A 27,366-nucleotide genomic window follows, 5' to 3' on the forward strand; every position below is an offset into this window, starting at 1 on the left:
TGTTATGAATTGTGATGTAAATATCTGATGTGCAGGATATTTGGTGTCTGACTCCTGTGAAAAGGTCGTTCAACCTCTAGGTTGAGAACCATCGCTCTAGGGGATCTGATGCCCTCTTTTGACCTTTGCGGGCACCCACCCACACATGCACATTAAAAAAAAACATGCTGGTTTTTAAATTAAATATGTATATATATATACGTATATGTGTGTATGTGTATGTATGTATGTGTGTGTTTCTGGTTCTACTGAGGACTGAGCCCAGGGCTTCATGCATGCTAGGCAAGTACCCTACTACTCAGGTATATCACTAACCCTAACCCTGAGGTTATGAAACACATGGAACCCTAGATGTGTGGCTGTAAAATAGGAGTTGAACTTTTCAAGGGGATGCATAGCTATAAGCAAGTTTATCCGTTACTTAGTCTTCAGAGTATTGAAACTACAGTTAAATTCAAATGATGTTTTAGGATGCTTTAGCTTCATGTGCTCTGTGCTCTTTAGCTACTAATGTAGTTAAAGTGTTTGTCTCATTTGGGCATGGCATTTAGAGTAGTTACAGTACATTTCTGTCTGAGTTTGTTGGTGCTGCCTTAACAGAATATTAAGACTGGGCAATTTATGAAGCACAGAAATGTGTTTCTCCTGGAGGTTAGGAGTCCAGTATGAAAGAAAGCTCTTGCAGGTTGAGTGCTTAGTGAGAGCTGGGCTTGTGCTTCTGCAGTGGCACCAGGTTACTACATCCTCTAGAGGAAACAAATTCTGCATCTTCTGTGGTAGAGGAGAAGATGGCTAAATTCCTACTGATAGGAATGAAGTGAAATAATTAAAATCTGGTAATTCTCACCCAGAGCTTCTTAACCCATCTGCGTTTCCTGTCTTTCGCTCTTGTGCCTCCTGTATATGCCTGAGCACTGAAGAACGCCTAGGCTTGTGGATTTTCATTTAGTTGAATGTTGAATTGCCAGTGCTTCTTGAGCAGAAGGCAGTAAGGGCCAAATATTGTAGCAGGCATTGAAGGCATCACTAATGACCTCCTATCTCTTTCTCCCTCAGGTACAGAACCATGGTATTTCTACTTAATCAATGGATTTCTGAATTTCAACGTTGCTTTTGCATTGGCTCTTCTGGTCTTACCCCTGACTTTTCTTATGGAGTACCTGCTGCAGAGGTTCCATGGTGAGTGGTCTGAGATATGGCAGGTTTTGGAGGAGGAGAAATCAGGTAACAGGTTAAACACCAAGTGGAAAAACTGCTTATTTTAGTCTCCACTTTCTCTCTATGAAAATGGTTGAATAACAGATTTTAGTTTGCATTTGTAGATTATTTGGTTAATTGTTTGAATTGAACAAGATGAAGCTTTGCATCATCTTAAGGCAACAGTTCTCAGCCTGTGAGTCATAGCCCCTTGGGGTTGCATGTTCTGTATTTACATTATGATTCATAACAGTAACAAATTTACAGTTATGAATTAGCAATAAAATAACTTTATGTTTGGGGGTCACCACAACATGAGGATCTGTATTAAAGGGTCATCATTAGGAAGGTTAAGAACCACTGCCTTAAGGGAAGGAGGTCAGTATGATTTTAGCATTACCAGGGAAGCAGAGACATTTGGGGAAAGCACAGGAGACCAGCCTGTTTGAACCATTCCCCTTGTAGAAACAAGCGTCTTGGATGATTGTTTACAGTGATCTGTGCTGCAGGCAGACATTCTGAAGCTGGAACTGAAGCAGCTGCTTGGACTTGCCAGGGGCCAATGCTCCTGGCTCCCTCTGCTGTGTGGCACTCACCTTACTCTGACCGAATGTCATACAGCCACTGCTTTCTCAAGCGGTGGAGCTGGGTTTCTGGTATCTGCACTATGGAAGACAAATTTGAGCAGAAATTAATGAGAGCTTTGGGAAGGTTTAACTCGAGACATCTTAGTGGGATTTTCATGCCAGATGAGTGATCTTCCCTTCTCACCTGCTCAACTTTTCTTGTTAATGGTTTATGTAGCATGTGCTGTCTGGACAGCGAGGGGATCTTCACTCATTTAAAAAGATGTGGAAAATGATTGATGGGGCAGGGGAAAGTATATTGTGGAGGCCAGAGGACAGCCTTTGGGAGGCAGTTCTTGCTCTCTGTTGTGGAATCTTGGGATTGAACTCAGGTTGTCAAGTTTATATGGCAGGGTAAATCGCATTGCCCACTGAGCCATCTTACTGGCCCAAGGTCAGGAGTGTTTACCTCCGAAGAGTTCTGTAGTTGCACCAATGGTCTAGTAACTAAATCAGACAGCTGGGCGGGGGGGGGGGGGGGGGGGGGCTCTTGACTGTCACGCTGTAGACATAATGAACACCAGGTGGTGCTGTCTGCCCACCTCTTGCCAGCATTTTTTAGATACCTCTCTCATTGTCAGTAATGCCAACCTAGCATGGTTGCCTTTTTCTCAAGGCTCTTGTAATGCCAGGAATTCTCCAGCAGGTGCTTGGGGCACAGTGTCCTCTATGTTCCTTTTATTCTTTTGAGATTCTTTTAAGTACATGTTGGTTTCAGTTTTATGATTCAGAGTAGATGTGGATAGTAAAGACAGAAAACTTCCTTTTAGAGTATTTTGTGTTTGCTTTGAAGCATTGTCATTGGTCCTGGTGATGCTCCTGTAATCCTAGCACTCCAGAGAATGAGGCATTTGGGTCCAGTTTGGACAACAGAACAAAACAAGGCAGACTGGATTGGGGCTTGATGAATAGGGTTCAAGAATTTAACTGATTTTTTTTTTCTTTCATCCATGCCTTTTTTAACAAACCCACTGGTGTGTGGATAAAAGGATTACTCAAAGTGGATTTGGTTAATTTGGGGAATCTTTAGTCTTAGTGGCAGGACCCATACAGAGAATATGCTTTTTATCTTTACCCACCTAGAGTTCATTAAGCTCTGTTATCCATTAGCTGTACTTCCCCTGTGTTTTAACTATTGTTCCTCCCTCTAAGCTTTGGGTCTCTTGGAAAAACCCAGGAGTATGTTCCTTATGTAGAATAAGGGTAAATTCCTAAGTTGAAACATTTTAATGGGATGTCCTCCTAGTATCAAATTTAAATTAAAAAAAAAGACTTTGAAACAAAATACATTGTCTGGTTCTCACATAATGACAGGGGGATGTTATTTTGTCTTGCAGTTCAGAATTTAGGACATCCATATTGGCTTACCTTGGCACCAATGTATATTTGGTTTCTAATTTTCTTCACCCAACCTCACAAAGAGGAGCGATTTCTTTTCCCGGTGTACCCACTTATATGTCTTTGTGGCGCTGTTGCTCTTTCTGCCCTTCAGGTGAGTTTCTGGGACACGTTTGTCTGCCTCTTCTTGTTTTGTTTCTGACACGATTGCTCGGGAAACTTTGAGGGCAGGTGGATGTCTGCGAGTTGCAGACCAGCCGGTCTCCATAGCGACCCTGACTCAGCAGCAGCAACAACAAAGACCCTTTTGGATAAATGACAGAGTGCACCTCTAGCCATAACATGAAGCCTGCTGCGGAACATATCCTGAAAGCTCTGTGAATTGATAAGGATATATTTCACTCTATTTGCTATTGATTTTGTTTATAATGTTCATTTGTCTCCTGTCAACAGGATCCATTACTAATACATTTTAGTTTATCATATAGGACATCACATATGGTGGCACAGGGACAGACAAAACAGAATGTTTGTTCTACAATTATTAGATCAGAATCAAACATGACCAGGATTTTGGGATTATATCAGACAATTAGCAATATGGGGCAATTTGTAATCTTGATTTAAAACTTGTCCAGATTAATCCTTTGGCAGAGTTAATTTTACATTTGTTTGATTATCTCTATGTTTATGACCTCAACAGTTAGGGACCCTCTCATGCTCTTGCTACCATTTGCAGTTGTTAGGGAAAGAAAAAAAAAATAAGGTGATAGTTTTTGTTTTTAACAGATTTATTAAGTGAGAACTCATAAACTATGAGTTCAGCTTTTTTAATTGTATAACTTAGTAGCTTTAGCGTATTTGCAGGTGTCTGCAGCCACAAGTTTAGGACATTTTCATCATCTCAAAAGCTCCATGCCCATTACCTCGTGCTCCCACCCCTTTGTCATGGTATATCCATAGTACAGTGTCACTATCTCCTTTGTATATCAATTTGTCTATTCTGTGCATCCCATGTGAGTGAAATCTTAAAATATGGGTTCTTTCATGACTGGTTTCTTTCATGTGGCATAATGTTTTAAGGTTTGTCCATGTTAGGGTGATATTATATTTAGTAAGTACATATATTATGTGGTTATATATAATATATTACATATACTTGTTTGAGATAGGGAGTCTCGCTGTGTAGCCTTGGTATGTAGACCAGGTTAGCTTTGAATTTACATAGATCCATCTGCCTCTACCTCCCTAGTTCTGTGATTGATGGTGTGTGCTACCATGTCCATCAGGGTAATAGTTTTAAAAGATAACTTTATTTATAAAGTATATCTTCATGTGAGATAGTTTAGATAATGCTGAAAGCATTTCTTCTTCCATCAAGACACCTATAACTTTATGTCATCTTAACTTTTGTCATAATGTTGTCAGTATTGTCATATCTAAAATGCTGATTTTATTCAGATATTTTAAGATAAGTTATTAGTGTTGGGGCTTACGTCTGTAGTCCTATACTTGAGGGACAGAAGCATGAAGGTAGCAGACTACTGAGGGATGCAGAGTAACAGCCTGTCTTGAGAAGCAAAAGAGAAAAAACAACATTAGAACCTCACACACCAGCAAGAATATGCACTTTATTTTTTTTTTTTGACACTAGAGTTTATTCTTGTAAAGTTGGCTGGCTAAGCAAACCTGCAGACAGAGCTAGAAGAGTTGACTTTGGTCTTTGAATTTGGAATGGGTACCACACCAAGTGTTTGCACGTGCTCAGATCATTCCTCACACCCCTTGTTCTGCTTCTGTATCCCAGTGTTTCTGTGATGGCTTGTGGTCGTGTATATTGTGTCTGTGATATGTGTCTATGTATATTGTGTCTGTGATGGCATGTGGCTGTGTATATTGTGTCTGTGATGGCGTGTGGCCGTGTATATTGTGTCTGTGATGATGTGTGGCTGTGTATATTGTGTCTGTGATGACGTGTGGCTGTGTATATTGTGTCTGTGATGGTGTGTGGCTGTGTTGTGTCTGTGATGGCATGTGGCCATGTATATTGTGTCTGTGATGGCGTGTGGCCGTGTAGGTTGTGTCTGTGATGACGTGTGGCCGTGTATATTGTGTCTGTGATGACGTGTGGCTGTGTATATTGTGTTTGTGATGATGTGTGGCTGTGTATATTGTGTCTGTGATGACGTGTGGCTGTGTGTATTGTGTCTGTGATGACATGTGGCTGTGTATATTGTGTCTGTGATGACGTGTGGCTGTGTATATGTGTCTGTGATGGCGTGTGGCCATGTATATTGTGTCTGTGATGGTGTGTGGCTGTGTATATTGTGTCTGTGATGATGTGTGGCCGTGTATATTGTGTCTGTGATGGCATGTGGCCGTGTATATTGTGTCTGTGATGGTGTGTGTCTGTGATGGTGTGTGGCTATGTATATTGTTTCTGTAATGCTGTGTATCTTGTTTATCAATACGGTTGCCTTTCCTTCTAGAAATGTTACCACTTTATGTTTCAACGATATCGCCTGGAGCATTACACTGTGACATCCAGCTGGCTTGCATTAGGAACAGTCTTCCTGTTTGGGCTCTTGTCATTCTCTCGCTCTGTGGCTCTGTTCAGAGGTAGACATACTGGGAGTGTCTTAACCCATACTCACAAAGAACTTCACCTTAGTGTTTACTTGTAACGTGTGGTTGGCTTATGCTGGGTGGGGTGTGGCTCTGGACTGAAAAGAGATTGTTAGATCTTCATGTCACTACACATTTCCCCCTCCAATAGCATTGATTTCCGACCCTCGTTTTGCAATTTAAAACATTTTTATGTATATAGGTGTTTTGTCTGAATGCATAGGTACTACATGGATATCTGGTGCCTGTGGGGACCTGAAGAGGGCATTGAATTCCCTGGAACTGAGATTACAGGCAATTGTGAGCTGCTGTGTGGGTGCTGGAAAATGAAGGTGGGACCTCAGAAAGAGCAGCTAGTGCTTTTAACTGCTGAACCATCTCTCAGCCTTTCTCATTTTTAATGTTTGCTGCTAATGTAATAAAACCTAAATATCTTCTACAAATTGGAACTAAGTTCTCATGGTTAAATATTTCCCAATTATATTATTGGGGTCATAATAGTATAATATACCCAAGGAATAGAAAATTTAGAGGGTAAGACAGTATACAAAGGACAAGAAAGCAGGTTACATTTGGCAAATAAAGCCTCCCCTGTGGTGGTTGTCCCACCAAGAGAGACATCTGTGCTGGTAGAGCTGGCTTCCCACTGAGCTGCTGTGGGTTTTCACACTCTTAGAAATTTCATGTGGATTATAGTGGGATATTAAAATGAATTATAACTAAAAGCTAGAACCTCATCTTATGCTTTCATGAACTCTTTTCCCTTTAAGGATATCATGGGCCCCTTGATCTGTATCCAGAATTTTACCGAATTGCCACAGACCCGACCATCCACACTGTCCCAGAAGGCAGGCCTGTGAATGTTTGTGTGGGAAAAGAATGGTATCGCTTTCCCAGTAGTTTCCTTCTGCCAGATAAGTAAGTCGTCCTTTAACTCATAATATTTCTGTATGTGTGGAGGGTATATGTGGGGTTGTGCATGTGCATGTGTGCGTTCAGAAATGTCAGAGGAGGACAGAGTGTCCTCTTCTCTCACTCTCTGCCTGTTCTTTGAGGCAGAGTCTCTCATTGTACCTGGAGCTTGCTGCCTCTTTTTCTCCCCCCCAACTAAGCTGGCTTGCAGTCAGCAAGCCCCAATGGGATCCTGCTGTCTCTGCGGCCTCAGTGCTGACATCACAGGCATGCACGGGATAGCTGGTGTGTTAATGTGGGTGCTGGCATCTGAACTCTGACCCTCAGACTTGCACAAATTGAACTCTTAACCACTAAACTATCTCTCCAGTTCCTAATTCTCACATTTTGTATATTTATTTTAAAGATTTACTTATTTTTTTTACATGACTGTTTTGCTTGCGTGTATTTATGTGCATAGCTGGTGCCCAGCTAGACCAGAACAGAGCATCAGATCTTCTGAAACTGAGCTAAAGAGAGTAGTTAGCTTCCATGTTGGTGTTGGGAACTGAACTCATGTTCTCTTCAGGAATAGCAAATGCTCTTAACTTCTGAGCCATCTCTTTACCCCCATTTCCCAGAAATTTACATCAGAAAGTTCTATGGCAAGATTGTATTAGCGTTTGTTTGTTTTGGAAGGCTTAAATTTTTTTTCTTTGGAAGTCTATGTATATGTGTGTATATTTGGGACACATGCACCCATGTGTAAATGTGTGAGGAGGTCAGAGGTCAGCTTTGGGTGTTGTTCCTTAGGCATGTCTGCCCTGGATTTTGCAACAGGGTCTCTCATGACCCAGGACTTACCAATTAGGCTAGGCTGGCTGACTGGGTAACTAGTAAGTCCCTGGGATCGTCCTGTTTCTGCCTCCCCAGCATTGGTATTAGAAGTGTACCCCACCACACCTGGCTTTTTCACTTGACCTCGGATTCTCACCAACAGGACAGTCTTCTGAGCCCTCTTTGGAGTTTTTACAGGAATTAGTGAATCATTTATCTTCTTAGAGTGCTACAGAATCTGCATTGTGTGCCTGTCTCTTTTTTCATGAACAGGTGTGTTTAGGTCATGTGATTTCCCTTCTCCTAGTCACAGGTGTGTCCTTAGGCTTGGCTGGTAACTTGTATGTGTGTGTGAATGTGTGTGTGCTCATACTCTTGCATGTTCCTGTGTAGAGGCCAGAGCTGATGCCATGTATCATCTTATACTGCTCTTTGCATTATTTATTTTCTTATTTTTGCTTTTGAGCCAGTGTCTCACTATGTAGCCCTGACTGGGCTGGAACTTGCTACATAGACCAGGCTGGCCTCTAACTCACAGAGATCCACCTGCTTCTGTCTCTGAGTCATGGGATTAAAGATGTGTGCCACCATGCCTACCTCCACATTATTTCTTGAGGAAGGGTCTCTCTCCTTGCTCAGGGTTTCAACTAGCAAGCCCTCCAGAATCTTCCTGTGTGTCTCCTCAGTGCTGTGCTGGGATTGCAGGTGTATACTGCCACACCCAGCTTTTATTTGGATGTTGGAGTTACAAACACAGGTCCTCCTGCTTGCATAGCAAGCACATTATCCAGGCCCCTTTTTGAGGACACATATTTATCATCCTGCAGTTGACACTAAAACACTTGTAACAGTGGTGTAGAGACCCTGGCAAGAAGAATGGATTTAGAAAAGAGTATTTTCCCTTCAACAATAAATTTCCACACTGACGTATAGGAGTAGGAAGAACTATGACCGAGGTGTCTGGCTCCTTTACTCTCTGGTAGATGTGGTGACGCACTACCCTGCACTTCTGTGTTTTCTTATTTGGTCTGTTTTCAGTGAGAAAGAAGTCTGGCTAAGATGAGTAATTAATGTTGCTGACTTCGCCAGCTCCTCATCTGGTAATACAACTGGATTGTTTGTTTGTTTGTTTGTTTGTTTTTTACCTATAATGAAGATTTTCGGTCATAAACTTGTCTTTTAAATGTTGACCTAGGCCTTTGCCTTTTTTCTTTTTTTTTTCTTTTCTTTTTTTTTTTTTTTTTTGGTTTTTCGAGACAGGGTTTCTCTGTGGCTTTGGAGCCTGTCCTGGAACTAGCTCTTGTAGACCAGGCTGGTCTTGAACTCACAGAGATCCGCCTGCCTCTGCCTCCCGAGTGCTGGGATTAAAGGCGTGCGCCACCACCGCCCGGCTGGCCTTTGCCTTTTGTACGAGGATTATTCAGACCGAAATAGTATTCTCCTAGTGTTAGTGCATTTGCCATCTTTTTTCTGTACACCTGGTGAGTTGGCTTTAATTCTTTAATTCGTGTGGGAGGTAGTAACATGTTGACACTCCTTGTTCTGTGGTTGACTGTCAAGTTGGAAGTTTCGAAGCCCAGACTTGAGTAAAAGGATGGAGAAACCTTTAGTTGTAAATTTCTTGATGATTTCAGACCAACTTGTGACCTCTGCCTTAGCTCCCTGGTGAAGTTTTAGCAGAAATCGTGTTTTGTTCAAGTGAAATGTTTTTCTCGTGATCTGGGGTGAAGGGTTGATCTGGGGTGAAGGGTTGATCGTGATCTGGGGTGAAGGGTTGCTTGTTTCAAGTCTATTTAGCAACATGATCACTTTGTCTTTTTCTCATTCTTCTCATTTGTGTTTCTGACAGCTGGCAACTTCAGTTCATTCCTTCAGAGTTCAGAGGTCAGCTACCAAAGCCTTTTGCAGAGGGACCACTGGCCACTCGGATTGTTCCTGCTCACATGAATGACCAGAACCAAGAGGAGCCTTCCAGATATGTAAGGGCTGCCAATCTTCCCTTGCTGCTGCCTAGAGGAAAAGCCACTTTAGCTCTCTAGGCAGGTTACACTGGAGCACTGACCAAGAGTGTCTCAGAATACGATTTCTTGAGAGTGAGAGATGAAATAACGCATGCGTGGAAGAAGTGAATGGGATAATTTCTTTCCAAATCTTGTTTAATTTTCTATGTAAAGCAAATAATTCAGTTAATTTACTAAGTTTCGAAGGGGCTGGAGATTTTCTGAGAGAACCTTGAGCTGTCCTTCTGAGTCCCCTGAAACTCACATCATTCCTGGGTCTCCTGAGATACTTGGTGGGGAGCTTCTACGTGACCAGGTTACCTTTGACCTGGCTTGTACTGTGCTCTGCTTCTGCTAGCACAGCACTCAGAAAGGCTGTTTCAGAGTAATCCCATGGAGCAATCCCTGTCAGTGCCACGATCTTCTGCCTACTTGTCTTCAAGTCATGTGAATTTTATTCAGCTCTTTTGAGAGATAACAGTTTTGACGTTTAATACTGGTAGAATTCTGGTTAAAAAAGTTGAGAACTGACCTTCGAGATGGCTCAGTGGTAAAGGCATTTGTTGTTTCTGACTTCTACAATGTGGTGCCTGTGGGAGTTTGTGAACCCCTTGATAAGCACATAAAAATGTGTGTGTGTGTGTGTGTTTTAAAATGTCACGTAATGAATAAATATAAATGATAGAATAAAGTTCATAGATAGTAAAAGGCCCTTTGGTTAAATGGTTAGAAAGCACTATTTTTTGGCATTCTATTATCAAATAGACAATAGATTAAGTATCAATATATTTAATTTAGGTTCTCTTGTTCATATACTCAAGATACAGTGTAATGAGACATGGGGTTGCCTTCTGAAGCTGACCTGCAGCCAGAAAGTGAGCATCTCTCTTGTGTGAGCATCCTGATGAATGCAGTACTGGGAATCAAACCCGGGGTCTGCTGTGTGTTAGGCCTGTACTCTGCCACTGAGCTCCATCCCCAGCAGCCTGTCATTTGTCATTTAGCATAGTGTCTGGCATTGAGGCATATCTTACAAATGCTCTTCATCTGATGAAGGATCCCTTACAGAAATTATAATCTGCCCAGACCTTTCACCGTCCTGACTGTTACTAATCTCAACCTAGTTTTGATTTCAGTTTGTCCATGGTTGTTGTCTTTTCCTATCAGTGTCTTTGTGTTGGTGACTATGCCTGGAGTACTAGTCTCCCACCTCATGCTATCCTAATTCTCTTCAGATGGGAGTGACCATGTTCACCGTGTGTAGCAGGCTCTCTGTTAGTGCATGAGAGATGTGTCTGCAGTCACTGAGTTATTGGCCTTCTTTCTGTTGCCTACATATTTCTGATTTGTTTCTTATGTCTGTCCTGTTCCTTCTGGATTCCCCCCAGTACACAGGATGGACAGGCTTGTCAGCCTAGTCACGGCCTGCAGGTGTTATCTGGTGACTACAGCTAGTATCATCCTGCCAATCTCTCTCTTTATTTTTTAAATTTTGAGACATGGTTCCTTTATTATGCAGCCCGGGCTGTCTTGAGGCTCTCTATGTAGACCAGGCTGGCCCCAGACTCAGTGATCACTTGCCTTTGCCTCCCAGTCGTTGGGATTAATGACAGACATCACTGTGTCTGGCCTTCTGCCAGTTTCTTATCTAGCAGACCCCAGTAGATTTCTGAAACTCTGGATATGTTATGATTTTTCTGTGCATACACCTGTGATAAAGTTTAATTTACAAATTAGGCACATTAAGAGTTCAACAATAGCCAGGCGTGGTGGCACATGCCTTTAATAACAGCACTGGGGAGGCAGAGGCAGGGTGGGTCTCTGAGTTCGAGGCCAGCCTGGACTACAGAATGAATTCCAGTTCTCTACACACCCCTAATTCAACACTAATATAGTAGAAAAATTTTAATAGTATAATATAGTAAAAATTATGTGAATGTGTTTTCTCAAAATATTTACTGCACTTTAAGTTTTAGTAACCTCGGCATAGGTCATTTCTTTTGGTTTGCATCTTATTGATTTAGGTCTGATATCCTTTCAGTGTACTGGCTTTTGATTTGGTCTGTTACTTTCTGGAAACATTGAGTAGTATCATGAAATGATTTTGTGATTCTCTGGCATCTTAATGTAAGTGCTTATGGCTGTAAAATTCCTTCTTAGAATTGCCTTTACTGTATCTTTCATTTTTCTGATAGTGGTGCTTTCATTTTAATTTGTTTCTAGGAATTTAAAAATTCTCTTCCAGGGGTTCTTTGCATGCTCCTGGGGGTATATTCAGTAGTCTTATCCAGATGTGAATGCTGAGAACTACAACAGTGAGTGGCCTGGTAAGATGTGCCCAGTGGTGCAGTAGTGGCACAGATGTTAAGGTGGTAACCTTCCAGTTGGATTTAAAGCCCATTTCATAAGACAGAGCTCATGACTAGAACCAGTCTTGGGCCAAGAGCCTGTGGCTAGCTAGGTCATGGGACCTAGGAAGAACCCACTACTGTTATTCTGCTATGTGGACATGGCAGTAGTAAACTGGCTCCTCATGACTTACCGTATACCTGTATTAGTGCATCACTCAACCCTTATCAAAGGAGCTGCTTTCGGCAGTAGACGGCCATTTCCATAGAAACCCACAGACTGGTCAAGATGGGAAGAATAAGAGATTACAGGGTGCTCGCCCTGAGTGGGACATCTCTATCATACCCCTCCTCCCAAGACTCTTGATATTTTAACTAGAATATGACATAGAATAGTCCAAAAGGACCAGAACAGAAACAAGATATAAAAAAAATACTTTTCAAGTATTTGGATGTTCATATCTGTCCCTAAATTTCTGTTATAATTCTGTTGAATAGTTTTTTTTGTGTGCCTTTAGTTTGTATCCATCCTCTATACCAAAGATTTCAAGTTTTGTTTCTTTTTTAATATTTCTTTTTATTTATGTTATATGTGTATGACTGTATGAGTGTGTGTATCACTTTTGTATAGGTGCCATCAAAGACCAGGAGAGGGTGGAGTTAGAGGTGGTTATGAGCTGTCTGATATGGGTGCTGTGATGGAGCAATCCTCTGGAAGAGCAGCCCATGCTTCCAGACCCAGCGGTCCCCAGCCTCAGGCTTTGCTCCTTAACCACACTCTAGAAGTCCTGGAAGTTGTCATAGTTTTCTTTTTTTTTAACGTTTCTCTTTATTGGTTTTTGAATCACTAATTCCTCCCCGTGGTTGCAGTCTCTGACCCCTGGAACTTTTTATTTCTCCTGATTAGTCCACAGAACTGCTTTCTTATGGGTTTTTCCTTTTATATAATGAGGTCTTCTCCCCCAGTGTCTGTTTCTTTGCTGATTTTCTCATCTTGCTCTTCAATTTATTTCTTCATTAATTTGTTTATTTATGTCTTCTTTGAGATAATTGGCTATTTAAAAATTATTTTTCAATTTTTTTTTTGTCCAGCACTTCAGTAATTTTGATCTCTTTGGAGAGAGGAATTTTTGGAGAAGTTATGTTGCTTCATGTTTTCTTATTTTGTATTTCTGTGTTATGGTTTGTTTATGGAGTGAACACATTATCCTGGGTTTTTTTGGGTTTTTTTTTTGTGGGTGCCCTTGGTGTGGTCAGTTCACTTCTGTGTTGGGAAGAGAAACCAGACTGCAATAAAAAAGCAAACCCCAATAGAGACGAATGAGATGCTTAATTAAAAAAAAAAAGACATTTGGGAATAACAACTCTGCTCCCAACAACCACTGTAAAGAGAGGAGCTAATAATAAAGGGTAAGATAGGAAGTTGAAAAATTTGAAAGGTAGATATTAATAAAACAGCAGAAAAGGGGGAGAGATGCAGCAAAATAGGAAAGAGCGAAAGTGTGTGGGGTAAAGTTAGGAGAAATACAGTGAGAAAAGGAAACTGACCAGCGGGGCGTGATGAACAAGCCCAGAAGAGGAGGAAGGTTTCTGCTGTGCCAGAGCCTCTTAAGAAAAAATGAAGGAATTTCAGAGTCAAAGGTAAAGTACAGGAAAGCACCTGTGAGAGATGCTTAGCTTCAAAAAAAGCTGACTCAGCACCTTCACAGAGGAGGTGGGGTAGGCAGCTGTGTAGGACTGAGAGCTGACTCAGCACCTTCACAGAGGAGGTGGGGTAGGCAGCTGTGCAGGACTGAGAGCTGACTCAGTACCTTCACAGAGGAGGTGGGGAAGGCAGCTGTGCAGGACTGAGAGCTGACTCAGCACCTTCACAGAGGAGGTGGGGAAGGCAGCTGTGCAGGACTGAGAGCAGACTCAGCACCTTCACAGGAAATAGGCAGATGTGCAGGATTGAGATGTGAATGGCTAACATGGCAAGGAAAGCTGGTAACATCTGTGAACTTACAGGACCCAAATTGTCATTTGTCAGCAAAGCCTGCCACTATACTCGTCTGCCTGCCATCTAACATCTGTCATCTATTATCTGTCAGTCTGTCATCTACCATTCAGCCTATCATTTATCAGTCTATTATATCTGTCAACAAAGATCCATGCGGTATTGCAGCTTATCTGCTCATGCTAGACACTCATCGGCACCTTTGTTAAGCTCCACAGGACTTCAGTTAACATGCCGAGGGTGCAGGACCGTACACTGCATGAGAGTGCACCAACCTGAAGTCAGCAATGAGCTAATCTGCAAGGATGGTTATGGCAGAAATCAATAAGAAGCAAATTGCTTTGACAGTTAACCCTCTGATTGCTCAATCTTTTGATAAAATGGGTATCATCTACTTGGAGGATGACTCATGAGATCTGTACTGTTAAGAAACACTTTATGGAAGTGGCTAACTTCCTGTGACCCTTGAGATTATCCCATGAGGTGGGATGAAGAAAGACAACCCATTTGTGGAATGTGGAGATGCTGGCAACAGGGATATCCAGATCAATAGGCCTATCAGAAGGATGAACTAAGTATCCTCTGTGCTGTTTTTAATTGGTCAGTAAATGAACAGTGCCCTACTTGGCAAACTGGGAGGAAAAAGCCCAGCCAGTAGTTAGTTACCACTGAGACTGAGAATGGGGAGATTTTCCTTTTTCCCAGGCTGGTATCAAAGTTCACTAGGAGGAGTGTGGAAGGCTGCGACCATTTTCTCTCATGGTTCTGAACAGGTCAAACAATAGGTTTTGAGAAGGCTGAGCTCCACCCTGCTTTGCACACTGACTTGTGGGCTAACACAGTGACCTCAGACAGCTGCTGCTGGCCCGAATTCATGCCAGTGGTCTTGCCCACAGACGGCAGTGTGTTCAGGAATCCCTCAGTTTGATCTTGTTGGTCCAGCCTGAGGACTATCTGGTTGGATGCTCCCTGTGCCAGAGGCGCTAGGCCAGTACATATGTAGGTGTGGGAAATAGCTGGGCAGAGGTTACATTTCCACCTAATGTCTCTGGGACCTTCAGAGAGAAGATGATCCAACCAGAACAGTTTGCCCTGGGGATGGGGTGAGGGTGAGACTCAAGTTCTGGGTGACTGCGGTGCTGCCAGTCTCTGTTCCAGGCTCCACTTGTACACACAGTTGAAATCTTCTGCCCTTCCCAAGTGGGAGCACGATGGATTATTTCTCCAATATAGATGCATTGTCCGAATTAGTGTCCCCCCGTAACCGATTTCCTGGATCCATACTCACAGGATGGCTGTTCACTCAGCCGGGGGAGAACGGAGGCCACTGGGACCTGCAGATGTAGTAATGCAAGGGCCTCTGTTCCTTCGGTCATTAAGTCTGATGGTAAGGGTCCCCAGCAGCACCAGTGAGTAAGGTAGGAAGCCTAGGCCCCTCCAGACCTGCTGCTTGTTGTGCAGATCTCTGCTTTTTGTTTGTTTAATTGGTTTTGGTTTTTTGAGACAAGGTTTCTCTGTGTAGCCTTGGCTGTTCTGGAACTCGCTCTGTAGATCAGGCTAGGCTTAAACTCACAGAGATCCACCTGCCTCTGCCTCCCTAGTGGTAGGATTAATGGTGCACGCTGCCACCACCTGGCCAGATGTGTTTTAACTACATTTTTGCATCTTAGGCGCTCACCGTGGAGGTCCGTCTTCTCTCTTGCTGAAGCTCTGCTGAGGGGAAATGTCCCTCTTCCTATAGTTCTGCTGAGCATCCAGTGCAAGGTTCCTTCCTTTCTGTCACAAATCTGAATTCCAGTGTTTTGGGATTTCACCAGTCTCTTTCTGTTGCCTCCTACTGTATAACCCACATCACTCCTGCAGCTGTGTTCTTTGTCTTTTCAATCCCATGGGGGCTCGGGTGTATGTGCTAGGCATGTCTCATCTGCCGTAGCCCCTCTCCCAAATCATACCTTTTAAATGCTTGAAATTGAGGAAGCATTATAAAAATCTCAAATTTTGTTTGTTTTGTCTTTTGAGACAAGGTTTCATGGAACCCAGACTGGCCTCAGACTTGCTCTGCTGCAAAGGTAGCCTTGTATTCCTGATCCTCCTCCTCCACCCACTGACAAACATGTGCCTTTAACGGTGGGATTATTTCCTTTTGAGACTTGAGAAAGCTATCATCATGTGTATCTGAAACCTTTTGAAGAGGTGGTAAAACCTCTAGGGTAAGTAGGAGGGTAGGGTGTTTGGCTGTCCCGTTTTATGACGTAGTGGAAACATTAAGTTTAAATTTGATGTATTGAGCCAAATACAGTAAGATCTGGTAAACTGAAGGGTGAGGGGGGGTGGTGACCGTGGTGACTGTTGTTTCCTGCTGCACAGCCTCCTAGATGTGTGAGACCTGCCAGGTCTCAAGGCACTAGGGAGATAGTAATGACCAGGAAAACCCAGTCTTTGACGTCACAGGATTTGAGCTGTAGGAAAGCCTGGCCTCACTGCGGTTGCTTACAGAGGCGCACGAGGAGACGTTAGTGAGACATTCTGTGTTTAGAAAGACACTGTTTCCAGAGGTCAAGTATTAAATTAATATCTCATGTTAGCCATTATTGTATTAGGCAGCCTAAGTACCAAATTTTAGCTATGGGAAAAAATGTCCTGGCTTTTTTGTTTGTTTTGTGTTTTCTAGCTTTAATCTTTGTCTTGAATGTTTATTATAGGACATTTGGTTTCCAGAGATTGTCACATTATTCTTTTATGCTCCTACATATCAGATTTTTTCTGCAGTTGGTTCCTAGAGCATTTTGAGTGACAGTAGAGGAATAAGATCTGTGGTATTTGTGGAGAACTTTCTCTGTGGTCCTCTCTGCACTGGCCCTCGGCAGAGACCCCTGTTTTTCCAGTATGCGTGTCACTGTCCTTTTGAGCTGATACATGCCTGAATGCAAACTCACATCCTCCCTATTTTAGTATAGTCATAGTTTATTGTGTTTTAATAAATAAAGCTTGCCTGAATATCAGAGAGCAAAACTAGCCACACTAGTCAGCCATACAGGCCAAGCAGTGGTGGCACACACATTTAATCCCAGCAGCCACACTCGTTAGCCATAGAGGCCGAGCGGTCGTGGTGCCCACTTTTAATCCCAACACTAGAGAGGAATATAAGTGGGGAGGAGACAGGAGCTCAGGGTCTTAGTCTCGGTCTCTGTCTGCAGTTTGCTGGAGAGCAGTTTAGTCTGAGGTTTGGTGGATTGCCCGTTTGATCTGAGCGTTGGTAGACGTGAGAACTCTATACTGGCTTGGCTGCTTTGCTTTTCTGATCTTCACCTTGAACCCCAGTATCTGTTTTTATTATTTGTGCTACATTTTAGGACTTGGGAGGTTTGGCTCAAGCTGATGGGTGGACATTTGGGATGTCACTGAGAATAGGAGGTTGGGCTACTCTTTCCTTGTCCTCACACAACATTCTAGTGGATATAAATATACTGGTATAACTGTTGTAATTTCAGAAGTTACCTCTGCTCAGTCTTTATGCTTCTCACGGCCTTTCTGTAGGTTTGGGATTTGTTTTCTAGTGTGTATATCCCTTCCTCTCAAATGGTCTCTTTAATTCTTATGTTTTTTTCATCTCTTCCTTTTATCCTCCTTCGCTTTTTAAGGGGTATGGAATGGGAGTCTCTTAAAATGGGACCTCAGGCGATAGCCCAGAGTGGCGTCAAACTCTTGATCCTCCTGCCTCAGCCCCGAACTGAAATGCAGGCATATGTTATCATATCTGGGTCCTCTGCAAGAGCAAGTACTGTTAACTACTGAGCCATCTTGCCAGCTCTCAGATGATTGATGTTGATGTCATTTAGTGGATGGTTCTGATCCAGTCAGGGATAGTCAGTGGCTGCACCCCTCCCATCTTGCATGCTGAGTTTATTGACTTGGCAGTAGACACCAGACCAAGTTGAAAGTGGGTGGTCGGAGCTGGGACGCTGTTGCCACAGGTTCTCCTGTCGCGTTCTCATTTGGCAGAGGTGGCCAAAATACTTTATTATTTGAGCTACTAGTGTAGCTACTCCTAGTTGGTAAGTTCTGTTTAGACATTTCATGGATCTTCATTGCAACTCTTAAAGGTTAGTGACAATAAGTTCATTTTACAGACAAAGAAATTATATAAAAACCTTAAATGACTATGGTTCACACATAATTGGTGGTAGAGCCTAGACCTGAATGAAACTAAACCTGCTGTGTTAAGGTTCCTTTTCTAATAACTTTATCTGTCCTTGAATGAAGAACCTGTCCTTTTGTTCCTAAGCCTTGCTTCTGGAGGCCTTTGTCGTGGCTTTTAGTTTTCAGCAACTGTTTGCCAAAGGATAAGGCAGAGGTTAAAGTCTTACAGAATGCATTGCTATCTCAATATGGCTTTGCCCTGGTGGCTCTCTAAGGCCTTTACTTAGAATTTCCCTAGGGATGATTTGGCGAGTAGAGCCTAGGCTGACTGCTAAATTAGTTACTACCTCCAGTTACAGTAGACTGTACCCAGCCAAACCTCCATAATTAGACCTGTGCTGTGCCTAACTAGGAAAGGTCAGGCTGAGGTGAGGGACTGTAACTGTGTGAACTGGACCCCCTGTGGGAAGGAGTACAAGCATAAGACCTTCAGGCCCTCTGCCTCTTGCTGGTTCTCCTTAGAAGCATGGCGTTGGAAAGCCTTTAAAAAAATTGCGTCATGTTCTTACAGTCGCCCAGGAGCTGCAGAGTGGGTGTGCAGACAGAAAAAGGCTACTTCCTGGAGTGTTGATGCAGAGGACCGTTTTTAGAGAGTTATGTGGAATGGAATTAGGTCTGACGTCAATTCTCAGTGTGCTTTCTCTTCCCTGAAGGAATAGCCCATATGGAAAGACAGATGTGAGACTAAAGTCTTCTTTACATATAAATAAAACTGAGAGGGAATGAGAACAGTGCTGGGAAGTGAATTTGGAAGAGAACAGCTTGCTGCAAGCCATTGAAAACCAGGTTGCTCTTATGTGCACTGGGAAAAAAATCTTCCCTTAGGTATAACCTAAATATATAAAATGTCAGTATACAGCTAATTGTTTTAAGAGAACATGCCTGTGGAGCCACTTCAAAAGACAAAAAGTAGAATATCCCAGACCCCTCTGGGTCCTGGTGCTTCCTGTGACCAGGTCTACACCGTCTCTGAGTAGTCTGCTGGCTTTACAGTAATAATTTCCTTGCTTTTGTCTTTGTTTTAAATTTTCTTCCCATTTCTTTATATGTGTACATGAGTTGCTTGTGTATATGTGCGTGGACACACATGTGCCGTGGCCTACACATGGAGGTCAGAGAACAACTTGTGAGTCAGTTCTCTCCTACCATTTGGCTCCCGGGATTAGACTCAGATCCTCAGCCCAACTTTAAACATTCTTGAACTTGTTTTATGGTTCAGGTATTTCTGTTAGATATATTTTAGGTTGAGTTATATGAAATTATCATTTTTATTTCAGACACTAAATATTAATGATTTCATATATTGATCTTATACCTGGATGTATTATTATTATAATGGGATATTAAGATGGTTTCCTATGATTCTAAGATCATATGAAATACAGATGTTCAGTTTTGGTAGATGTACCAAATGGTTTTCTGAAAAAATATGTACCAACTTAATGTATAATTGTTGCTTTATATTATGACCAACATTTTTTATGTTAATTATTTTTCTAGACAAGGTTTCTCTGTGTAGCTCTCTCTCTGGCTGTCCTGGAACTCGCTCTGTAGTCCGGGCTGTCTTTGAACACAGAGATCCACCTGCCTCTGCCTCCTGAGTACGGGGATGAAAGGCTTGCGCCACCACTGCCTGGCTTCTATGGTAATTTATTTCATGGTGATTTAACTTTACATTTTCTGCTCACTAGTGAGATTGAGCACTTTCATTTGTTTCAGATTTTTGAAATACCTATTAAAGGAGCTTGCCCATTTCTTGTTGGGTGGTTTATTTCACTGATTGGCAGGAGCTCATCTTATATACTGTGAACCGCGATTGCTTAATGTGTGCCATCCGTCTTCTAGTCGGCACTTAGGATTTGATTTTCAGATAGAGCATGTTGATATTCTGTAGGCTGTGAGCAGCTGGACGACTGCTGCCAACCTTCTGTACTTTCCTTGCTCTTCACTCCTGCCGCTGTAGTCCTTCAGCTGTGTTGAGCCTGCTGTAGAGGCAGTGCTAGGCCTCTGTCCATTCTCCTCACTTCTTGCAGGAGATGCTCCTGATCTTGCAGTATTGTTATAAGGTGCAGTTCCACCTCTGGCTCATATCAGGCGTGTCCTTTAGACCTCTAGGATAAGATAGATGAAGGGAGCAGTAGTGAACATAAGGTTGCTTTTCTTCTTTTTGGTTTTTTGAGACAGGGTTTCTCTGTAGCTTTGGAGCCTGTGTCCTGGAACTAGACTCTGTAGACCAGGCTGGCCTCGAACTCACAGAGATCTGCCTGCCTCTGCCTCCCAAGTGCTGGGATTAAAGGCGTGTGCCACCACCACCAGGCTAAGACTGCTTTTCTAGAGTTAGACTGTACACTCAAGTTGGCTTTTTAAGTGTCTGTGGGGCTGGAGGGACTTAAAAACATAGACTGACTGCAGACCACTCCAGCTGCCTACATGCTTGTCTGTCCCCAGCAGCCTCAGGGTAGCCCATGTTATTAGCCTAGGTAGTGTGGGTGTTTGTTCCTCTACAGCCATGTGGGAATTCTTAGGGTTATAATTGGATCTCTACTCTGCAACAGTCTTCGTAATTACTGATGAAGAGCTCACCTGTTCCGTTTCAGATTGACATCAGCAAATGTCATTACTTAGTGGACTTGGATACCATGAGAGAAACACCCTGGGAGCCAAACTATTCATCCAACAAAGAAGAGTGGATCAGCCTGGCCCATAGACCATTCCTGGATGCATCTAGGTATGTGACTTCAGTTGTGACAGATGTGCTAATCAGTGGTAAAAATGAATGCTGGAGTTGAGCGAATCCAGTCCTTGGCTGTCTTGAGTAATTCTTATTTCCTTTTTATTTGGTACAGTTTTGTCCATGTGTACTGAGAAATTTAAGAGTACTCTCTTCTTGAGGCCTCGGAATGCAAAGTACATTCTATTATTATCGTAATGAAAGGTCCTGAGTAGTACAGGTAGGTCTATGTGGAAACTCAAAGAAGGTTTTGATTAGTTTTGATAACTGACTTTAACTGACTTAACCGAGCGTTCTGACATTGCTAACAAGATTAACTGTACTTTGAGGAGCTTGATGTCCGTAACTACCAGAAGCAAAGCTCCGCAAGTACTGGTAGGACTTCTATTTTGGTTGTTTGAAACAGGGTCTCACTCTGTAGCTCAGGACTGGCCTGGAACTCATTTAGATAGACAAGGCTAGTCTTGAACTTGGTGGTGATCCTCTTGCCCCAGCCTCCATTGGCTAGACTGTAAGTATGCCTCGCCACACCTGGCCAGAACTAGTGAAGGTTTTAAAAGACCCAGGACTTGTCTGGGAATTAGGGGCAAAAAGCATGATGGGAAGCGTGAATTGGAGTGTGAGGGTGTTTGTAAACTTACTGTTTGAAGGTGAAAGAGGGAGACAGCCAATAAACATAAGAAAAGAGGAAATAGGAGACAGAGGCAGGCAAATCTCTATGCGTTTGAGGCCAACTTGGTCTACAGAGCAAGTTCCAGGACAACCAGGGCTGTTGTTACACAAAGAAACCCTGTGTTGAAAACCAAACCAAACCAAATCAAATCAAAACAAAACAAAACAAAACAAAAAAAAACACAAAACAAACAAACAAAACCAAGGAAAAAAAGGAGGAACTAGATTTATATATAAAGGTTCTTTAGAGGAAGAGATCCTATTGAATGTGTTTGTAACTATGAAAGGGGATTGTTAGGAGCACACTGGAAGCCAGAAGTAGCTGGTCAGTCCAAGAAGAAAGAAGCCTCAGAATAAATTGGCTTTGATTCATGCTGCTGTAACCAGTTACCCGAGGCTGAGTGGCTAAACCAGCAGACACTTTATTCTGCATAGTCTTGGAGGCTGGAAGTTTAAAGCTAATGTGCTAACAGTCAGATTCTGGTACGGGACCTCCTTCTACCTAATGTGAGAAAGAGGATTGAACTCCATTCTGGAGGGCTCTCCACCATCACACTGGGGGTCAAATTGGAGCACGGAAAAACACTTTTTGTGATGGGTCTTATTATGTAGCCTTGGCTGGCTTTAAACTTGCAATCTTTCTTCCTCAACTTCCCAACTAAGGAATTAAAGGTGTGAGTCATGTAGTCTAGAATAGCAGTTGTAAGTAGAGCTGTTATAGATTAAGTTTCTCTTATTTGAAATACTTGGGACTAGAAGTGTTTTAGCCGTCAGATTGTGGAATGTGTACAAATATATATAATAAAATATCTTAGGGACAGGATCCAGGTCTGCTCACAAAATTCATTTATGTTTCATATATTCTTTATACATATGCCTTGTTGGTAAATTTTTTTAAAAGATATTTGATTTTCAATCAGATGTGGGGGCGGAGGTGGTGTCCACAGAGGCCAGAGGCCTTGGATCCTCTGAAGCTAGACTTACAGGCAGCTAGCGGTGAGCTACCTGATGTGGGTGCTGGGAATCAAACCTGGGCTCTCTGGAAGAGCAGCATTGCTCTTAACTGCCAAGCCGTCTCTCCAGCCCTGTGGTAATTTTACATGATTTTGTTTAAGAAACAAGTTAATTGTGTGGCTCTTGGAAAATTTCAAACGATCAGATCAGGGCTACTCAGTTTTCATAAATATCCACTAGCACATTTTGGGCAGGTGAGTTTTCTTCCTCTTTGGGTCAGTATTGAACAGTGTGATTGGTGAATTGTACAGTGTGAGCATGTTTAGCTTTGTAGGAAGCTGCCGTTCTGCATTCCTACCCACAGAGAGTGAGGATTTGCCTGCTTGTGGTAGGGACCGTAGTATGTATCTTGAGTGGCTTTAGTTTATTCTTCTCTAGTGATATTTGGTGTGGAACATCTTCTTATATGTCTGTTTGTCATCTGTAAGTCTGTTTGGATGAGGTGTTTTTAAAGTCTTGGGGGCTTGCTTGCCTGCCTGTTTTCCTTCCTTCCTTCCTTCCTTCCTTCCTTCCTTCCTTCCTTCCTTCCTTCCTTCCTTCTTCCTTTCTTCCCTCCTCCTTCCTTTTTTCCAGCTCTGGGATTTGAACCCAAGGCCTATGGTTGCTAGACAAGTGCTCTGCCATTGAACCAACCCTCTAGCTCCCTTGATTTTTTTTTTTTTGTTTGCTAGTTTTTGTTGTTGTTGTTGTTTTTCTAGACAGGTTTCTCTGTGTAGCCCTGGCTGTTCTAGAACTCACTTTGTAGACCAGGCTGGCCTTAAACTGACAGAGATCTGCCTGCCTCTGCCTCCTGAGTGCTGGGATTAAAGATGTGTTTCACCATTGCCTGGCTCTTTTGACTCATTTTTAATTAAATCTGTCCTGTTAGTCTGTCTTATTGTTCTTGTTTTCCTGATAATGGTTTTTTACAAAAAGCAAATATATCAATTTTTTTTAAAGTTATCTTTTTTTTTTTTTTTTTTTTTTTTGGTTTTTCGAGACAGGGTTTCCCTGTAGTTTCTAGAGCCTGTCCTGGATCTAGCTCTTGTAGACCAGGCTGGTCTCGAACTCAGAGATCCGCCTGCCTCTGCCTCCCGAGTGCTGGGATTAAAGGCGTGCGCCACCACCGCCCGGCTTAAAGTTATCTTAACAATTATTTTCTCTCCTTCTACCGTGTGAGTCCTGGGGGTTGAACTTGGGTTTTCAGGCTTGGTGTCAAGCACCTGTACCTGTTGAGCCATATTGATAGTTCAATGGCCATTTTCTTCTCCAATTATGTATAGATTGTAGCCAACTAGTAAGGCAATTAACCATTTTTTTAAAAGAACTTTATTGGAGTATAATTTACATGCCAAATTATATAACCACAATTGTATGTTACCTTGCCAGCCCCAACCCATAATTTTTTTTTATTTATAGGTTTGAATTTTTGGCCATTTGTTATAAGTGGAATCATATAATGTGTGTGGTTTGTGTTTGGTTTCCATGATGGTCTGTATGAGAAAAGTCACCCATAGGCTCAAATTTGAACATTTGGTCCCCAGTTGGTGGCACTGTTTGTGGAGGTTATGGGACCTTCTGAGGTGGAGCCTTGCTGGAGGAAGCATACTGGGGTCATGCTGTTTGATGTTTTACTCCTTTGCTCTTTTAGCTTTTGGGGGGGGGGCACCACCCAGCTCCCAAATAAATCACACATAAAGACTTATTCTTAGTTATGAGTGCCTAGCCTTAGCTTGGCTTGTTTCTTGCCAACTTTTCTTAACTTAAATTCCCCTGACTACCTTTTGCCTCTGGGCGTTTATCTTTCTCTTACTTCTGTATGTCTTATTTTCATTCTTACTCCGTGGCTGGCTGGGTGGCTGGCCCCTGTCATCCTCCTCCCCTTTTTCTCTTGTTCTCCCTTTCCTTGGTTCTTCTATTCATTCTTTTTGCTTGTCCCGTCTATCCTTTCTCCTGCCTTGCTATTGGTCATTCAGCTCTTTATTAGACCATCAGGTTTTTCAGACAGGCAAAGAATCACAGCTTCACAGAGTTAAACAATGCAGCATAAACAAAAGGCACACACCTTAAAATAATACTTCGGAACCAACAGGGGTGGGCTCTGAGAGTTACAGTCTCATCCCAGTTGCTTCCTCTTCTTTCCGGGCATGAATGGACTGATGTGCCAGCTCAGCTGTAATGCTGCCACCGTTACAGCTCTACCCCTGACGCCATGACCAAAAGGAGCTTCCTTCCCTATGTTGTTCTGATCATGGAGTTTGTAGTTTGTGGCAGGAACAGAAAAGTAACTGATGCAGCTTCTTTTTGTTCAGCATGTTCTTGAGGTTCATTCAGGCGATCAAAGGTACCAGACTTGTCCCTGGTTATTGCTGAACATGTCCCTTTCTGTTGTTCATTCCTTCTTCTAGCTGATAGACTCTTGGACTTTTTCCACTTTTGGGCCATACGAATAATGATGTTGTAAACACATGTGGGGTTGATCGTGGTTAAGAAGCCACAGCAGAGCATTGGAGACAGGAAGTCATACGTGAGGAATCTTCTAATTAGTGGTCATGGCTTTAATTTGATAACAGGTGAGCTGGGAAGGGCATTGAGGGGGTGACAGGTTGTGAGTGGAGGAGCTTGCTGGAAGAGTGAAGAAGCGGCAGTGGCGGTGTCAGAGTCTGTCCTCAGTGCGTGTGCTTCACCGTGCCTGCTCCTGCCTGGTAGAGCATTTGGGCTAGATCTTACCGTGCTGAGAAAGCGGTGCAGGCAAGACAGGCTAGGGAAGCGCTTCATCTCTGAGGAACAGCAGACCTAAGCAACCTTCCTGTCAGCTGGATGCCTTCAGGAGGCTTCACCTTTGTTTTTATTTTTGTTTTTTAGAGATGGGGTCACACTATGTAGCTCTAGCTATCATGGAAGTCACTATGTAGACCAAGCTGGCCACCTGCCTCTGCTCTGGAGTGCTGGCATTAAAGGCATGTACCACTGCGCCCAGAGGGTTTTAATTCCTTATTACTTGTGTACAGGGGTAGATTTTCCAGATAGTACAGTGAGAAAGAAAGAAAACCCACTGACTTGTGAATGGAAGAGGTCAGGTTCCCACAGAGACATGGGGTATAGTGGGAGCGTGGAGTCGGAGGACCTGGGACTTTAATCTTGGCTGCTTGCTGTCAGTGCCTCCACATCTGGAAAGCAAGGGTGTTTTCTACATTTGTACAGTTAGATGAGAGTGAGCGAAAGCACTGTCAGCTTAGGAAGTGTTCCAGCAAGTCAGACCTGTGAGCAAGCTCTGCAGCTCCCAATCCTACTGTCGGTACATTTCTCTGTAGATTTGTGCAGTTTACTTGACGCATTTTGCTGACATTCCTTGCTGACATAGTCTAAATAGGGCCTTAGCTCTCTGAAACGGAGAGAAGCAAGCAGGATAATTTGCCAACACATGAAAAAAAAAAAAACACCCTTGAGAGAATGTTACTGGAGAGTCTTTGCAAGAGCAAAACACCTTAAAGATTATTGGGGCATTTTTGTGATTGGGGTGCCAGTAACCGTGAAGACACCTGTTCTCCGTGGGTTGGTAAGTAAGGCAGGGCTTGGCCTTACTTACTCTGGATGCAGGAGATGCACTTAATGAAGCTGTTGGGAGCATGGCAGCCTGTGTCCTCATCCTCTTGTCCTAAATCATTTGTCTGCTTCACTGAGGCCTCCAGACCTCAGGCCCTGTAGCTGAAGCCTCCAGTGACCAGCCTAGAACTGCGGCTGCACACTGATGCTGGTTCTCTCTGGCTTCCTGACTTTGAGCTTGTCACAGTGTTGGGGGAGGCTGCTAGTTCGTTTCCCAACCACTCTGACTTGAAATAATCACACAGAAATTATATTACTTAAATCACTGCTTAGCCAATCAGTTAAGCATATTGCTAGCTAGCTCTTATATCTTAAATTAACCCATTTCTATTATTTTATATTGCTACGAGGCTTGTGGCCTACCAGCAAGGTTCCAGCTGATGACTCCATGGCTTCTCACCAACTCCCCCTACTCTCTCTATATATATATCTCTTAGCCTGGCTTTACTCTACTAAGCCATTGGCCAAAAGCAGCTTCTTTATTAACCAATGGCAATAAAACATACTCACAGCATACATCACCTCCCACATCACCACAGTAGGGTCTGACTGCTTTTAGAAGGACTGTCAGACTCGGAGAAGATGGATCCAATCCAGTTGGCAGACACTTAAAACTGTTTTGTTTTTACTTTACTTCTATAGTGTTTTTCCTACACGTTTGTCTCTTAGTCACTCAAGAGCCTGGTGCCCTCTGAGGCCAGAAGAAGGTGTTAGTCCCCTGGAACTGGAGTTAAAGATGGTCGTGAGCTGCCATGTGGGTACTGGGGATTGAACCCAGGTCCTCTAGAAAAGCAGTCTGTGCTGTTAACTGCTGAACTACTTCTCTAGCCCCAGCCGTAAAGTGCAGATTTGCCATCGAATGGCCAACTCCTACTACATACTTCATGAAACAAGAGGGGATTTTCCTTTCTTCGAACCAGGGTACAATTGCTGCTTGCATAGAGTATCTTGACAAGTGGACGGATGTAATGCCTCCTCTAAGAGTCCCCCGAGAGGACTGATGGGAGAGTGCTGGAATAAATTAACAGCTCGGTGGTGAGGGTGGGGCTCTGGGAACCTGGTGGGAAAGCCTGTCCAGGTTGTTGGCATCATGAACAGTGGGGTCAGTTGGTAGCTTTGGAAACTGTCTAAAGGCCCTGTTCCAGTTTGTGCAGCATTCTCCCCTGGCAGAGGCTCCTCGTTGGCCCTTCTGTCTCGGTTGTGTTGCTCCCACTCATGGCTCCTCCCATTTTGGAGCACCCTCTACCTGGGTTCTAGGCCTGCATGATTAGAGGGTTGAGACAGTTGGGAGGAACTTGGGCTTTCA

At 43.1% G+C, this 27,366-nt stretch overlaps 1 protein-coding gene across 3 annotated transcripts in view; it reads left to right on the forward strand.

Moving 5' to 3' along the window:
* The window catches only part of Alg9 (ALG9 alpha-1,2-mannosyltransferase), a 60,953-nt gene that overhangs the window by 22,709 nt on the left and 10,878 nt on the right, over positions 1-27,366 (forward strand). For 2 of the 3 annotated variants that reach the window (XM_038322302.1, XM_042054682.1), the window contains exons 9-14: positions 1,057-1,179; positions 3,161-3,315; positions 5,651-5,780; positions 6,557-6,704; positions 9,364-9,493; positions 20,656-20,786. In XM_038322302.1, coding sequence (XP_038178230.1) covers positions 1,057-1,179; positions 3,161-3,315; positions 5,651-5,780; positions 6,557-6,704; positions 9,364-9,493; positions 20,656-20,786 — 817 coding nt within the window. Of the gene's footprint in view, positions 1-1,056; positions 1,180-3,160; positions 3,316-5,650; positions 5,781-6,556; positions 6,705-9,363; positions 9,494-20,655; positions 20,787-20,904; positions 21,010-27,366 lie in introns of all 3 variants that reach the window. The other variant, XR_005284638.1, reaches the window with a different exon arrangement.

The sequence above is a fragment of the Arvicola amphibius genome, chromosome 3 (assembly GCF_903992535.2).
Source record: "Arvicola amphibius chromosome 3, mArvAmp1.2, whole genome shotgun sequence".
Lineage (NCBI taxonomy): Eukaryota > Metazoa > Chordata > Mammalia > Rodentia > Cricetidae > Arvicola > Arvicola amphibius.